This window comes from Microcaecilia unicolor, chromosome 10 (genome assembly GCF_901765095.1).
Source record: "Microcaecilia unicolor chromosome 10, aMicUni1.1, whole genome shotgun sequence".
NCBI classification, from domain to species: domain Eukaryota; kingdom Metazoa; phylum Chordata; class Amphibia; order Gymnophiona; family Siphonopidae; genus Microcaecilia; species Microcaecilia unicolor.
In genome coordinates this window covers 14,524,449-14,538,694 of record NC_044040.1, presented here as the reverse complement: position 1 = coordinate 14,538,694, position 14,246 = coordinate 14,524,449, and the positions used below count along the sequence as shown (strand labels likewise).

Sequence of the window (14,246 nt, the reverse complement as noted above, 5' to 3'; positions counted from 1 at the left end):
ACCAAGCTGCGGGAAAAAAGGCCCTGCGCTAGTGGCGGGGGGCCGTTTTTCCCATGCACCAGGGCCTTTTTTAGCACAGTAGGTAAAAAAGCCCTCACACACATGGCCACGCTGAAAGAGAACTCTTACCGCATGGCCATGCGGCGAGGAGCCCATACCACCACCCACTGAGGTGGGAATAAGAGCTCTTGCGCTAACCTGGCGGTAACTGGGTAGTACGTGACGATGCCCGATTACCACCAGGTTATTGCCAAGCCAGCCATTTCCGGGGGGTTTCTTTATCCCCCAGAAATGGCATGCGCTTGGGGCGGGACTACCGCTGGTGGCCATGTTGGGCCGGTGGTAGTCCTGGAAGAGCGAGCTGTAAGCTTACCGCCACTCCAGGGGCGTAGCCACGGGTGGGCCTGGACGGGCCCAGGCCCAGCCACTTTTGCTCCAGACCTGCCCGGCCTCTTCTGCCCGCTCTCCCCGTCCGCGTGGTCTGCTCACTTTTACTGCCCAGCTTAGCGAGGTTTTAAAAAAAGGTTTGGATGGCTTCCTAAAGGAAAAGTCCATAAACCATTATTAAAATAGACTTGGGGAAAATCCACTGCTTATTTCTGGGATAAGTAGCATAAAATGTATTGTACTTTTTTGGGATCTTGCCAGGTACTTGTGACCTGGATTGGCCACTGTTGGAAACAGGATGCTGGGCTTGATGGACCTTCGGTCTGTCCAAGTATGGCAATACTTATGTACTTATGTAATCTAGGGGATTAAGCTTGGAGGCTTGCCATAAAACAAGTGATTTATTCATTGCCCTTTCTTAGTTGTCAGTTCCCCCTCTCCCACTGAAGATCGTTGTCTTATTGTTATTCATAATGATATTGAAGTATTCCTTCTATTTTAATTTCACTGTGAGGTTCTCTTTTCTTTTTTTTGTTTCAGCCTTTGCAGAGCTTCAGACTGACATTCACGAGCTCACAAGTGACTTGGATGGAGCTGGGATCCCCTTCCTCGATTACCGAACCTACACCATGAGAGTTCTCTTTCCGGGAATTGAGGACCATCCCGTTTTAAGGGACTTGGAGGTAAAAAGAAACAATATTTTTTTCTCTCCTAATCATCTCAACCACACACTGTACTTGCACCTGTGTTTGGCAGGGAAAGGAGAGTCCCTTAATCGTGTTCACGGTTTAGAACGTTCGCAGATTTCATGCCTCTAGACGTAGAAGAAAATTAAAATACTAGAAGTTCTCAATTTTATTTTGTACTATGTGATGGATTCTGCAGGTTGTTAATTTCGTCTCTCATTTAAGAGATTTTTCTACACTTTTGAAAATAAAATATGTCCTAAGTGGGGTCCCAAAATAGTTACTTCAGGCATGATATTCAAAAGGTTTATACTCCTAACGTTGGGGTCCTTTTGCCAAGGCATGATGAAAAGTGGCCGGCACTGTTCTCACTGCATGAGTTTTCCTTGCGCTGTGGCCACTTTTAGCGTGCCAGTAAAATGGCCATGCCTGTGAGTTTTTTTGTGATGGCCATGTGCTGATTTCCCCATTAGCGCGTGGCCATTGCTACCCCTGCGCTAATCGGGTAGCGCGTAGTAAGGTGTCTACACTACCCGATTAGCACAGGCATACCTACTCTCCACAGCGAAGGGCAACGAAAATGATAGCGGGGATGAGACGACTTCCCTATAAAAAAAGACTAAGGAGGCTAGGGCTTTTCAGCTTGGAGAAGAGACGGCTGAGGCGAGACATGATAGAGGTATATAAAATAATGAGTGGAGTGGAACAGTTGGATGTGAAGCGTCTGTTCACGCCTTCCAAAAATACTAGGACTAGGGGGCCTGCGATGAAACTTCAGTGTAGTAAATTTAAAACAAATCGGAGAAAATTTTTCTTCACCCAGCGCATAATTAAACTCTGGAATTCGTTGCCGGAGAACGTGGTGAAGGCGGTTAGCTTGGCAGAGTTTAAAAAGGGTTTGGACGGTTTCCTAAAGGGCAAGTCTATAAACCACTACTAAATGGACTTGGGAAAAATCCACAATTTCGGGAATAACATATGTAAAATGTTTGTACGTTTGGGTAGCTTGCCAGGTGCCCTTGACCTGGATTGGCCGCTGTCGGGGACAGGATGCTGGGCTCGATGGGCCTTTGGTCTTTTCCCAGTATGGCATTACTTATGTTATCGCATGAGTCTTTACCGCTAGGTCAATGGATGGCGGTACGTTCTCAGCCCCAAAATGGACATGCAGCAATTTTCATTTTGCCGCTCCTCCATTTTCAGCAAAAATTTTAAACAGGCATTTTTTACAGGTGCACTGAAAAATGGATCTGTGCATGCCCAAAACACGCGCCTACACTACCGCAGGCCATTTTTCAGCGCGCCTTTGTGAAAGGGACCCCTAGGTTAGGATCTGATGGTGGCTCTTGAAGCGTCGTCACTGCCCTAGAATATAATATCTCCTTTCCTTTAGTGAAACAGCAGGTCTCACCAGTGAGACGAGGATGATACCAGACTTTGAGATGCAGTGTAATACTGACAAAAAAAAAACCTGCTTGATTTTGATGGTCATCAAACATATTTGGTATTTATTTATTGCTTTCATTGTGACCTTTCTTGGAAAGAATGTGGTTCTCCTACAGACTGTTGTGCCTAATTGGAAGTAAGTAATTAGTAACAAAAAAAAACCCTCTCCACTGTTTTCATAGTAGGAACCCCTTAGAAGTTAATTGCTGGAAAAAAAAGTGCACATTGCAATTTCTGTTCTGAGCAGGTTACACACCGCTTTCGTTTCCAGATTTCCTAATTAACTGCTACCAGGCGCCGGCAGAAATCAGGTTTTGCTGATGTGCACTAGCCTGGAGCTAGGCAGTATTAAACATTCAGCAAATAAGTTCGGAGTAATTGTTAACTTTGCCGGTGCATTTGTGTGCTGTCTGTTAGAAAATTAACAAGTACACTTTTGCAGCAAGACAATTATTAAAAAAAAAGAAAAGAAAGCATTTACCAGAGTTACTGGGAAATGCCAAGATTATAGACGATAAATATCTGGAAGGTAACTGGAGGCTTCAATTCACTATCAACTCAACAGAATGTTGAGTATTATTAGAAAAGGGATGGAAAACAAGCATGAGGATGTTATAATGCCGTTATATCGCTCCATGGAGCGACCGCACCTGGAGTATTCTGTTCAGTTCTGGTCGCCTCATCTCAAAAAAGATATAAAGGAATTGGAGAAGGTGCAGAGAAGGGCGACAAAAATGATAAAAGGGATGGGACGACTACCCTATGAGGAGAGGTTAAGACGGCTAGGACTCTTTAGCCTGGAGAAAAGGCGGTTGAGGGGTGATATGATAGAGATCTACAAAATAATGAGTGGGGTAGAGCGGACAGATGTGAAGCATTTGTTTACGCTTTCTAACAATAATAGAACCAGGGGACACAAGATGAAATTAGAATGTGGTAGGTTTAAAACAAATTGAAGAAAGTTTTTCTTTACTCAGCGCGTAGTTAGACGCTGGAACTCATTGCCGGAGAAGGTAGTGACGGCAGCTGGCCTTGCTGAGTTCAAAGGGGGTCTGGACAGATTCCTGAAGGAAAAGTTCATTGATCTTTATTAAATTTGGGGGTTTTGCCAGGTTCTTGGGGCCTGGATTGGCCGCTGTCGGAGAGAGACAGAGTGCTGGACTTGATGGACCTTTGGTCTTTTCCCAGCGTGGCGGTGCTTATGTAGTCTTGACATTTCGATTATTAACATATTTTCTGTTGCTTTTTTTTTACGATAACAGTTGCAGTGTGCCGAATGTGCAAAGTCAACTGAAGATCAAAGGGGCCCTTTAAGTAAGCCGTGTAAGCGTCTACGTCCACCCAACGCGTGCCACGTGGCTCTTGTGGCAATTTCATTTTTGGAGCACGCCCGAAAAATCATTTTTTATTTTCGGACGCACATATAGGACGCGTGCTAAGTGTCATTTGATGCGCGTAGGACATTATTGCCTGGTTACCGCATGAGACTTTACCACTAGGTCAATGGCTGGTGGTAAGGTCTCAGAAAACTTTTTTTAAAAGGCACCTGCCTGAAGTGCACTGCACCCACTAACAACTGCTCCAGGGACCTGCATACTGCTGTGATGGAGCTGGGTATGACATTTGAGGCTGGCATACAGACTGGAAAAAAAAGTTTTTAACGTTCTTTTTTTTTGGTGGGAGGGGGTTAATGACCACTGGGGGAGTCAGGGGAGGTCATCCCCGATTCCCTCCGGTGGTCATCTGGGCAGTTGGGGCACTTTTTGGGGACTTGTTCGTGAAAAAAAAGGGTTAAAAAAAAAGCGGCCCAAATTCTCGCTTCTGCCGCCCTTCTTTTTTCCATTATCGGCTGAGCATGCCCATCTCTCCTCGGTCGATAAACATGCCCCAATCCCGCCTTCACCATGCCTCTGACACGCTCCCATCAACTTTATTCGTTCCCGCGACAGACTGCAGTTGGAGGCGCCCAAAATCGGCTTTCGGTTATACCGATTTGGGCGCCCACGGGAGAAAGGTGCCCATCTCCCGATTTGGGTCGAAATATGGGCGTCTTTCTCTTTTGAAAATAAGCCTGTCTGTAATGTTCCTTAAACAAACATGACATTGGACCTCTTATTGAAAATGCAGTTTTTCTTCTTGTTATTGCATAATGGACTTCCAAATTACCTGGTAGATAAAGCCATTGTGTCTACTCTGAACACAGAGCACGAGGAGGCTGTAAATACCTGAGCACATGTCGAAAATATTGGGTTAATAAAGAAGATAATGAAATTCATAGTAATATTATTCAGTGTGAGTCAAGTGGGTAGGAGTGACCCCTGTTCTGTTAATGCACACTGACCGGGTCCTGCCCGGATGTTTAGTCACACTTAACTGGCTAGTGCCACTGAATGTGTGCTCAGACTGCCTCAGTGCATAGGAATATAAGCGTTGCCATACTGGGACAGACCGAAGGTCTATCAATCCCAGCATCCTGTTTCCAATGGTGGCCAATCCAGGTTACAAATACCTGGCAAGGTCCCAAAACAGTACAATATATTTTATGCTGCTTATCATAGAAATAAGCAATGGATTTTCCCCAAGTCCATCTTAATAATGGCTTATGGATTTTTCTTTTAGGAAGCTATCCAAACCTTTTTTAAACCCCGCTAAGCTAACGGCTTTTACTACATTCTCTGGCAACGAATTCCAGAGTTAAGTGAATAAATATTTTCTCGGATTCATTTTAAGTTTACTACTTTGTAGCTTCATTGCATGCCCCCTAGTCTTAGTATTTTTGGAAAGAGTAAACAAGCGATTCACAGCTACCCAATCCACTCCACTCTACTACTACTACTACTACTACTACTACTACTTAACATTTCTAAAGCGCTACTAGGGTTATGCAGCGCTGTACAATTTAACATAGAGGGACAGTCCCTGCTCAAAGAGCTTACAATCTAATAGACAAGTGAACGGTCAGTCCGATTTTATAGACCTCGGTTAGTGTTGGGGCAGTCTGGGAGTTACCTGATTAGCAGCGATCTTCAATCCACTAACTACTACTACTACTACTACTACTACTATTTAGCATTTCTATAGCGCTACAAGGTAACTTTATTTTGAACAGCAAAAAAAGCTGTCCTTCACTTCTTCAGGTAACATGGAGGGGCATAATTGAACAAAAAGGTCTATCTCCATGGGCGTTTATCTCCGAGAACGGGTCCATGAAGGGGCGGACCGAACCGTATTTTCGAAAAAAATAGACGTCCATGTTTTATTCGACAATTTGGGAGCTGGGCGTTTTTGTTTTTCAGTGATAATGGAAAATGAAAGCGCCCAGCTCAAAAACGAATAAATCCAAGGCATTTGTTCGTGGGAGGGGCCAGGAGTCGTAGTGCACTGGTCCCCCTCACATGCCAGGACACCAACCGGGCACCCTAGGGGGCACTTTTAAAAAAACAAAAAAAAAAAGGTAAAAGAGCTCCCAGGTGCATAGCACCCTTCCCTTGTGTGTTGAGCCCCCCAAATCCCCCTCAAAACCCACCGCCCACAAGTCTACACCATTACTATATCCCTAAGGGGTGAAGGGGGGCACCTACATGTGGGTACAGTGGGTTTGGGGGGCGGTTTGGAGGGCTCCCATTTACCAGCACAAGTGTAACAGGTGGGGGGGTGGATGGGCCTGGGTCCACCTGCCTGAAGTCCACTGCACCCCCTAATAACTGCTCCAGTGACCTGCATACTGCTGCCAGGGAGGTGGGTATGACATTTGAGGGTGAAAATAAAAAGTTGTGAAACGGCATATTTTGTGGTGGGAGGGGGTTTGTGACCACTGGGGGAGTCAGGGGAGGTCATCCCCGATTCCCTCCAGTGGTCATCTGGTCATTTAGGGCACTTTTGGGGGCCTTATTCGTGGAAAAACAGGGTCCAGGAAAAGTGCCCTAAATTCTCGCTAAAAACGCATATTTTTCTTCCATTATCGGCGAAAGGCGCCCATCTCTGATCGCCCGATAACCACGCCCCAGTTCCGCCTTTGACACGCCCCCATCAACTTTGTCCGCATCCGCGACGGAGTGCAGTTGAAAACGTCCAAATTTGGCTTTCGATTATACCTCTTTATTCGTTTTTGTGAGATAAACGTCTGTCTCCCGATTTGGGTCGCAATATAGGCGTTTTTCTTTTTCAATTATAAGCTGGATGGTAACATAGTAGATGACGGCAGATAGAACTTTATTATAAGGGGCCCACATATAAGAGCCAGTTGGCTATAGTGGACTAATTTTTTAGTTCCGGCTGAGAGAATAGGATTGCCCATGTATTTCAGTTTGGTTATAGTGGACTCGGTTATAGTGGACTTCCGGTTACAAGAAACCATTTTATACAGTTCCAAGTCTTCATTGAACCATGTATATATGAGACTGACACGGCAGTTACACTACGAATGAACTGACCGATGGCTTTTCCTAATTCAGCCGTGTGTAGAACGATGTCCGAGAAACATTAACGAACGGCGCTAGATTTGGAAGCAAAAATCGTTATAAACAATGACATTAGACAATAGACATTGGGGGGGGGGGGGTTCCTTTTTTCTTGCATATCCTTGCAAATGTGTAGTAAAATTAGGTCAAACTAAATACACTTTCTTTTCACTGGAACAACTGAAATCGTTTATAGCTCTGAAACAACTGAAATAATGTATAACCTGGAGATTACGCAGTCTTTTCTTATAGTTTAATTATCTACTAGAATACTTCTCTAATTCGTTATTTTCCCCCCACCAGTAATTTGGGGTCTAAGAAAAGGAATATAATATTCTTCTAATGGAATGATTGAACTCTAATCTTTCTGTTTTTCTTCTTAATTTTCGCTTAAATGATTGACTGCAAATGCTTAGAGTGTTATTGTATTATTACCTGCCTGTATTTCTGTTACAAGGGTGTCCTTGTTAATTATAATTTAAAACAATAAATAAAGAATTAAAAAAAAATAAACAATGACATTGAAAACAGTCAGTCTTATGCGCCAGACTTAACCTTGCAAAACAAACAATAAATTGGGTACGGCAGGAAAGAGAAAAGCTAAAACGGGAATGAAGGGTCGGCGACTGCATTAATGCACAGTTTGGATATAAGGGACGATTTTTACCAGTCCCCAGAAGTCCCTTATAATGAAGTTCTACCAGGGGCGGAGTGACCACTTGGGCAACCGGGCAGTGCCTGAGGGCCAAGAGGCTCTGCCCGGTTATCCACCGCCGCCGCCATAGCACACTGCAATCCTCCCCGGTCCTACCTTGCAGGTTCTGCGGGGGCAGGAAAGAATCCCACTCTCTTTCCTGCCCTCTGCCGCTACTCTGCATGATGATGAGCTGGGCTGGCGCTACCATGTTTTAAAAATGGCAGCCGAGACCCTTGAGATTACCGCTGTAAGTCTCGGCAGCCATTTTGAAAAACACTCGTAGCCGCAAGCACCAGGCAAAGTAGCAGTAGTGGGCAGGAAAGAGTGAGGTTTTCTTCCTGTCCCTGAAGAAGCCACTAGACCACCAGGCCCTTCAAGGTAGGACCAGGGAGGGCGGCGGAGTGGGAGGGGAGCAGCGGCACAGCGGTGGAGCGGCGGGCAGAGGCTGGGGGGCAGCCCAATGACCTTTACTGCTCAGGAGCCTCGACCACTGTCAGTCCGCCCCTGAGTTCTACTTTAGTTATCCGGCACCGGTTCGGATATCGATGGTGCCTGGATAAGTGCCAGCAGCTGCCCAATCCCTGAATATTCAGCACCAGTATCGGGGAACAGTTCCGTGCTGAACGTTCAGGTATAAAATGCCCGCGACGTCCAGCATTTAATAAAATATTTTCTATTATGTAAAAAGAAATCATAGAAACATAGTAAATGACGGCAGATAAAGACCTGAACGGTCCATCCAGTCTTCCCAACAAGATAAACTCATTTTACATCCTGCAAATTTCTCAATCTGCACTTCCCCAGCTGCAAAGGACTAAAATACAAACTGACACATGCCACTTCCTTCGCTTACATGAGCACGCAGCTGTGGAATGCATTACCTATTGACTTGAAATCTATTGACGAAGTAACCAACTTCCGTAGATCCCTGAAGACATATCTCTTCAACAAGGCCTACAAAGAAAACCCATAGCCTTACTAAACTACCTCGCCAAGCCAACCAGTCAAGAAAATCTACCTTCTATACCTACCCACCCAACTCTCTTCTTTTTACATTACTAATTGTATTTGACATCCTGGAATGACAATGTCATAACAGAACTCTGTAAGCCACATTGAGCCTGCAAATAGGTGGGAAAATGTGGGATACAAATACAATAAATAAATAAACTCATTTTACATTGTAGAATTCATCATAAAATAAATCATTTTATGATGAATTCTTGCAACATGTACATGGGCAAAATTGCTTTTGCTCCTGACATATCCGAAGGATTTTCATTTTTACGTTTTGTGCCTGTGAACAAAAGAGCTTAGCACGTGTGACCCAAAGAAATGCATTTTAAAAAGAATATATTACATAATAACACAATAATAATAATTCTAACAATATGCAGTGCTAATCAAGAGACAAATTACATGGTAAAAAGTCTTTGGCTCAAACAGTTTACATTTTAAGCTTGGGCGCCGGTGGCCTGAAAACTTTTTCAAGATTGCATGGGGACCGGTGGATAGTAGAGGAGAACTGATATCTCCAGGTTTCATTGTTTTACTTCTAATCGTTTGGCTACGCTGTGAACCCACAGGGTACATCTCAGCAAGCACAGATGTTCCGTCTCCTCGTCTGCCAAAAGAGGTGTTACTTGGCAGACTGGAGCAGTGAAGGCTCGTTCCATCACGTTGAACGAGGAAGCTTCTAATGTATTGGGTTTACAGAGGATTATGAGCCAAAGTGCGCTATAGCGTGTTAACGTAAAGAGACAGAAGGGATGTCTGGGCTATTGTGCCTCTGGTTACCTACCACATGGAGATAAGTACTTCAGTTATAGAGTTTTGTTTACATTTGTACTGGGAGAGAATGCCAGCTGCTCCTTCGTTAAGGGGAATGTTGGTTGAGGCTCTTAGGCCAACGAAAGTCACCTGCTGCAGAAGGGTCTGGGAATCCGGCACTCAAAGCAGCCTGCGTCTCATAGGTGGTGCTGTTTGAGGGCTTCTTTTACTATGCGGAGGTAAGCCCAACGCGGACTTACTGCTCGCTATAACAGAAGTGTTGCCAGGCTACCGCAGCAACCTGGCGGAACTTCCCACCCCTACCGTTCCATCATTTCCAGCACTACAAAAATGTATTTATTTTTGTAGTGCCGGACTGTACCCAGCGGTAATCAGGCAGTGCCACGCGCTGTCCGGTTACTGCCAGGTTAGCATGGGAACCCTTACTGCCACCTCAATGGGCGGCGGTAAGGGCTTCCCCCAGAATGGTCGCGCAAGTGCTTTACTTGCCGCCCGGCCATTTCCTACAGGAAAGCGAGACCATCCCTTTTAGCAGCTGGGGTAAAAGGGGGCCTCGACATGCGTGTAAAACACGTTCCGACACCAGCGCCGGCTCCCTTTTGCCGCAGCTTGGCAAAAGGGGCACTATGAGTCTGTCTGCAGCTTTGTAACCCTCTATTTTCTTGCTAAAAGGACTCATGAATACATTCACTGCCTTAAAAAAACCCCCAAAAACCATCAGAACGGCATCGTAGAGGTGTCCGTCCCAAGCAGTGAATCCTATGGCGAAAGAGGAGATGTCCAAGTACCAAGAAATGCAGTCCAAGACCAAGAAAATGTGGTAGAAAGCAGGGCCACCAAAAGGTGGGGGGGCAGGGGGGTCAAAATTCCCCGGGCCCGGGCCTCCAAGGAGGGCCCGGCACGGCAGTTCCCTCCACCCGTCCCCCTCCATCCACCACCGGGCCGGGCGCCCCTGAATTGAAATCATAGCGCCTCACCTCGACCTCGCTCTGTTTGAAAGAAGCGCAGCAGCGGCAGTCTGCAGATCGCCTCCCTTCGGGCCTTCCCTCCCTGTGTCCCGCCCTCGTCTGCCTTAACGTGCCCTCCAGGAATAGCAAAAAATGCACTGTACCCAACTGTACTTCACTTCATTAGCCCTTATGCCTGCAGGTGGTTCAGTATGTGGGCTCAGTAGGCATTTTGTGGTTGGGGGAGGCGCTCACTCTTTACATCACACGTGTACCAGTTAGAGTGAGATATGGACCTGTGTCCCCTTCTCTACCGTCCACCGCACTGACCACTAGGCTACTCCAGAGATCTGCTTGCTGCTGTAAGAGGAATGACCATTATATGCGAAGCTGTCATACAGTCTGGCATGTACTGTCACTTTCACCTCTTAGGGGGGTGTGAGGATGTCAGTGACCACTGGGGGATTAAGGGGGGGGGTCATGCCCTTTATCCCTCCAATGGTCATCTGATGAGTTTAGGCACCTTTTTGGACCTTAGTCATTACTGAAACAGGTCTAGCCAAAAAACGTCCTGTGTTTTTGCCCTGGACGTTTTACAATCAGTGGCATAGGAAGGGGGGGCGGTGGGGCGGTCCGCCCCGGATGCACACGCTTGGGGGGGTGTTGGCGCCGCTGGTTACCTGCTTTCTCTGCCCCGGAACAGGTTACTTCCTGTTCCGGGGCAGAGAGAGCAGGGAACCAACGGAGCCGACGCAGCTCCCAGAGACAACGTGCACTCGGTGGGGCGGAGCACCAGCGGTAATGATGCACTCCGGGGGGGGGGTGCGCGCGCCGAAGGGGGGGTGCGCCATGCTGCACCCGGGGGGGGGGGGGGTGCGCAGCAGCGACCCACCCCGGGCATCAGCCGGCCTCGCTACTCCGCTGTTTACAATGTTCCATTATTGCAGAAAAAAAGTCCAATATGACTGTAAGACCCATAGAAGCATATTTTAAAAGCCTTTAATTTTACAAAGTTACATAGTAACCTGTGAAACTTTGTAAGTCTATGAAAATAAGCCTCATAACGTAATATAAATGTAATGCTATAATTTTATATAAAACAGGAACCAAGGCTAAAATGTTTTGCAGACTACATTATGATCTCAGGGCTACCAGGCCAGGCAGATTTTCAACTTCCTTTACAGAGCACAGACTAGAGTGCGCATCCAGGTTGGCACTGTGGAAATCGGGATTGTAGGGTCTGCTATACTACTACTACTACTATTACTATTTAGCATTTCTATAGCGCTACAAGGCGTACGCAGCACTGCTAGAACTGTGCATTAGGTTTGCATTTCTTCCTCCTGAATAATTGAACCGCCTTCTTCCTGTGACAGGTTCCCGGATACAGACAGGAGCGGGTAGAAAAGGGCTTGAAGCTGTTCGCACAGATGATTAACAATAAGGCATTCCTGCTGTCCTTCATCCGCACACTGGAGTCCCAGCGAAGCTTCTCCATGCGGGACCGGGGTAACGTGGCTTCGCTCATCATGACTGTGCTGCAAAGCAAGCTGGAGTATGCGACGGATGTCCTCAAGCAACTGCTGTCTGATCTCATTGACAAGAATCTGGAGAGTAAAAACCATCCCAAGCTGCTGCTCAGGAGGTAAGATAAATGGCATATGCGTTTAAGCTTCCACTGAAACACATACGCCACTACCCTTATAGGGAGCAGTGTATAGAATCTGGGTGCCCCCCCCCCCCCATCCTCTTCTTCTCCCCTCCTTCTACCCTGTCCGACTTCAACGTGTGAATGTATGTTCTATCCTATCTTGATTTGCGGTTCCTTTCTATACTGTTTGGTTTGATTAGTTTCGTAAACCGCCTTGGCCTTTTGCCAGTAAAGGCGGTATATTAAGTTCTACAATAAATAGACAGTAGCGCTTGAGGATTTACGCGTGCTGAAACCTGGTGTAAATCCTTACTTGCGAGTTGGCTGTGCAACCCCAGAATTCTACAACACTGCGCCTAAATATTTGGAATGCTGCGGATCCGCCTATACCATGCCCCTTTGGGGTTGCACGTGAGACACTTTGGTCGTTCAGCATTATAGAATTGCGCACAGGCAGATGTTTGCATTAAGTTCAAATTACTGCAAATAATTGGTGCTAATTGGCTTGTTAACTAATTAATTTGGGTGCACATTTGCCTTGCACGCCCAAATGTAAGCGACTTTTATAGGATCTGCGGGATAGCGCATAAATGCAAGGGGGGGGGGGGCAATAGACATAGACAGGGCTTCCACTGACATATTTAACTTAACAGAAAACTTTACGTTACTCTCATCCCTGCTGCATTTACAGGGCCGCACTTATGCCAGGTCTGTGGCTAGTGTAACTGCTGGAACGTTAATGTAAGGCAAATCCATACCAGCTTATGCTGGTACATAAGTGCATAAGTATTGCCATACTGGGACAGACCGAAGGTCTATCTAGCCCGTTATCCTGTTTCCAACAGTGGCCAATCGAGGTCACAATTGGAAAGATCCCAAAACAGTACAATGCATTTTATGCTGCTTATGCTAGAAATAAGTAGTGGATTTTCCCCGTCCATTTTAATAATGGCTTATGAACTTTTATTTTAGGAAGCTAGCCAAACATTTTTTTAAACCCCGCTAAGCTAACTGCTTTTACTACATTCTCTGGCAATGAATTCCAGAGTTTAATTACACTGCTACTTACAATCAGGGTGCCCATATGCTTTTATAGAAAAGGCCCCCACAACTTATCCTCTGGGCACCTACATGGAGGTGTCCAGTTGTAGAATTGCTCCCATACCTCCAGATTTTATATAGCACGACTTAAGTGACTCGCGCAAGTGACATGCTCTCTCTTCCCCTCACGTCTGGCACGCTCCTCCACTAAAAGGAGCGTGCTGGACGTGAGAGGAAGAGAGAGCAGGGCAGGCAATGCAGCGCTGCCGCAGACCAGCGCTGCACAAAGTCTTCAGCTGGCAGGGGCCCAGAGCAAATTTGGGGGGGGGGGGCCCAGGCCCCCATGGCCCCACCTAGCTATGCCATTGCGGTACGGATATTTACACCAGGTTTTCAGCGACACAATTGGCTGTGCCTACCCTGGCTCTATGCACTGTGCTATAAACCGCGGCTAACTTTAGGTGCGGTTTGTAGAATAGCGCTAAGCTTGTTACGCCATTTACAGAATCTGGCCCATAGTGCACAAATGTTGTCATATGCTTTTACACTGCTGCAAAGTTAATCTTAATGTGTACTTATGTTTAAAAATGATTAAATTTGTATGTACCTTGCAATTCTGCCTCTGCGTCACCTAAACTACACCCCTTGAAATGCTACACACGGATTGCATAAAATGAGGTTCAACGTTTGGGGGTAATTTCATAAGAAGTCGCCTGGTTCCATAGGGGGCAGTAACACATCCAAATGGTGCATTTCTAGTCATTCACATGCCTAATTGACCCGTTTCTTTCTAGCTAAGCACACACTTTACAAGTGGGATGAGTTTTAGCAGAGCTCGGATAGGGTTCATTTACGCATATAGATTATACAATACGATAGTCTATGTACATCCTTTAACAATCTAGGTGCTAGAATAGTAGAATAAATTCCATGAGGCACAGGTGTCCCTTTGTAGAATTAACCTCGTTTTCTGTATGTGCTTTTTATGCATACAGTCGGTCACACAATTATGTTAAATCCCATTAATAAAACAGGTTTTGCGTGCAGAGAAACCTTTATCAAATTACCCACCGCATCTATTTGTGTCTGTGCTTCTTCACATCCCCCCTCTCCCATTCCCCCCCCCCCCTCTCTCCCTCC

General features: G+C 46.1%; 1 protein-coding gene across 1 annotated transcript in view; it reads left to right on the top strand.

The window, feature by feature from the left end:
* Positions 1–14,246, top strand: part of LOC115478998 (plexin-A4-like) — a 950,498-nt gene that overhangs the window by 780,095 nt on the left and 156,157 nt on the right. The window contains 2 exon segments of the mRNA XM_030216702.1: positions 928–1,070; positions 11,791–12,059. Of these exon segments, the coding sequence (XP_030072562.1) occupies positions 928–1,070; positions 11,791–12,059 (412 nt within the window).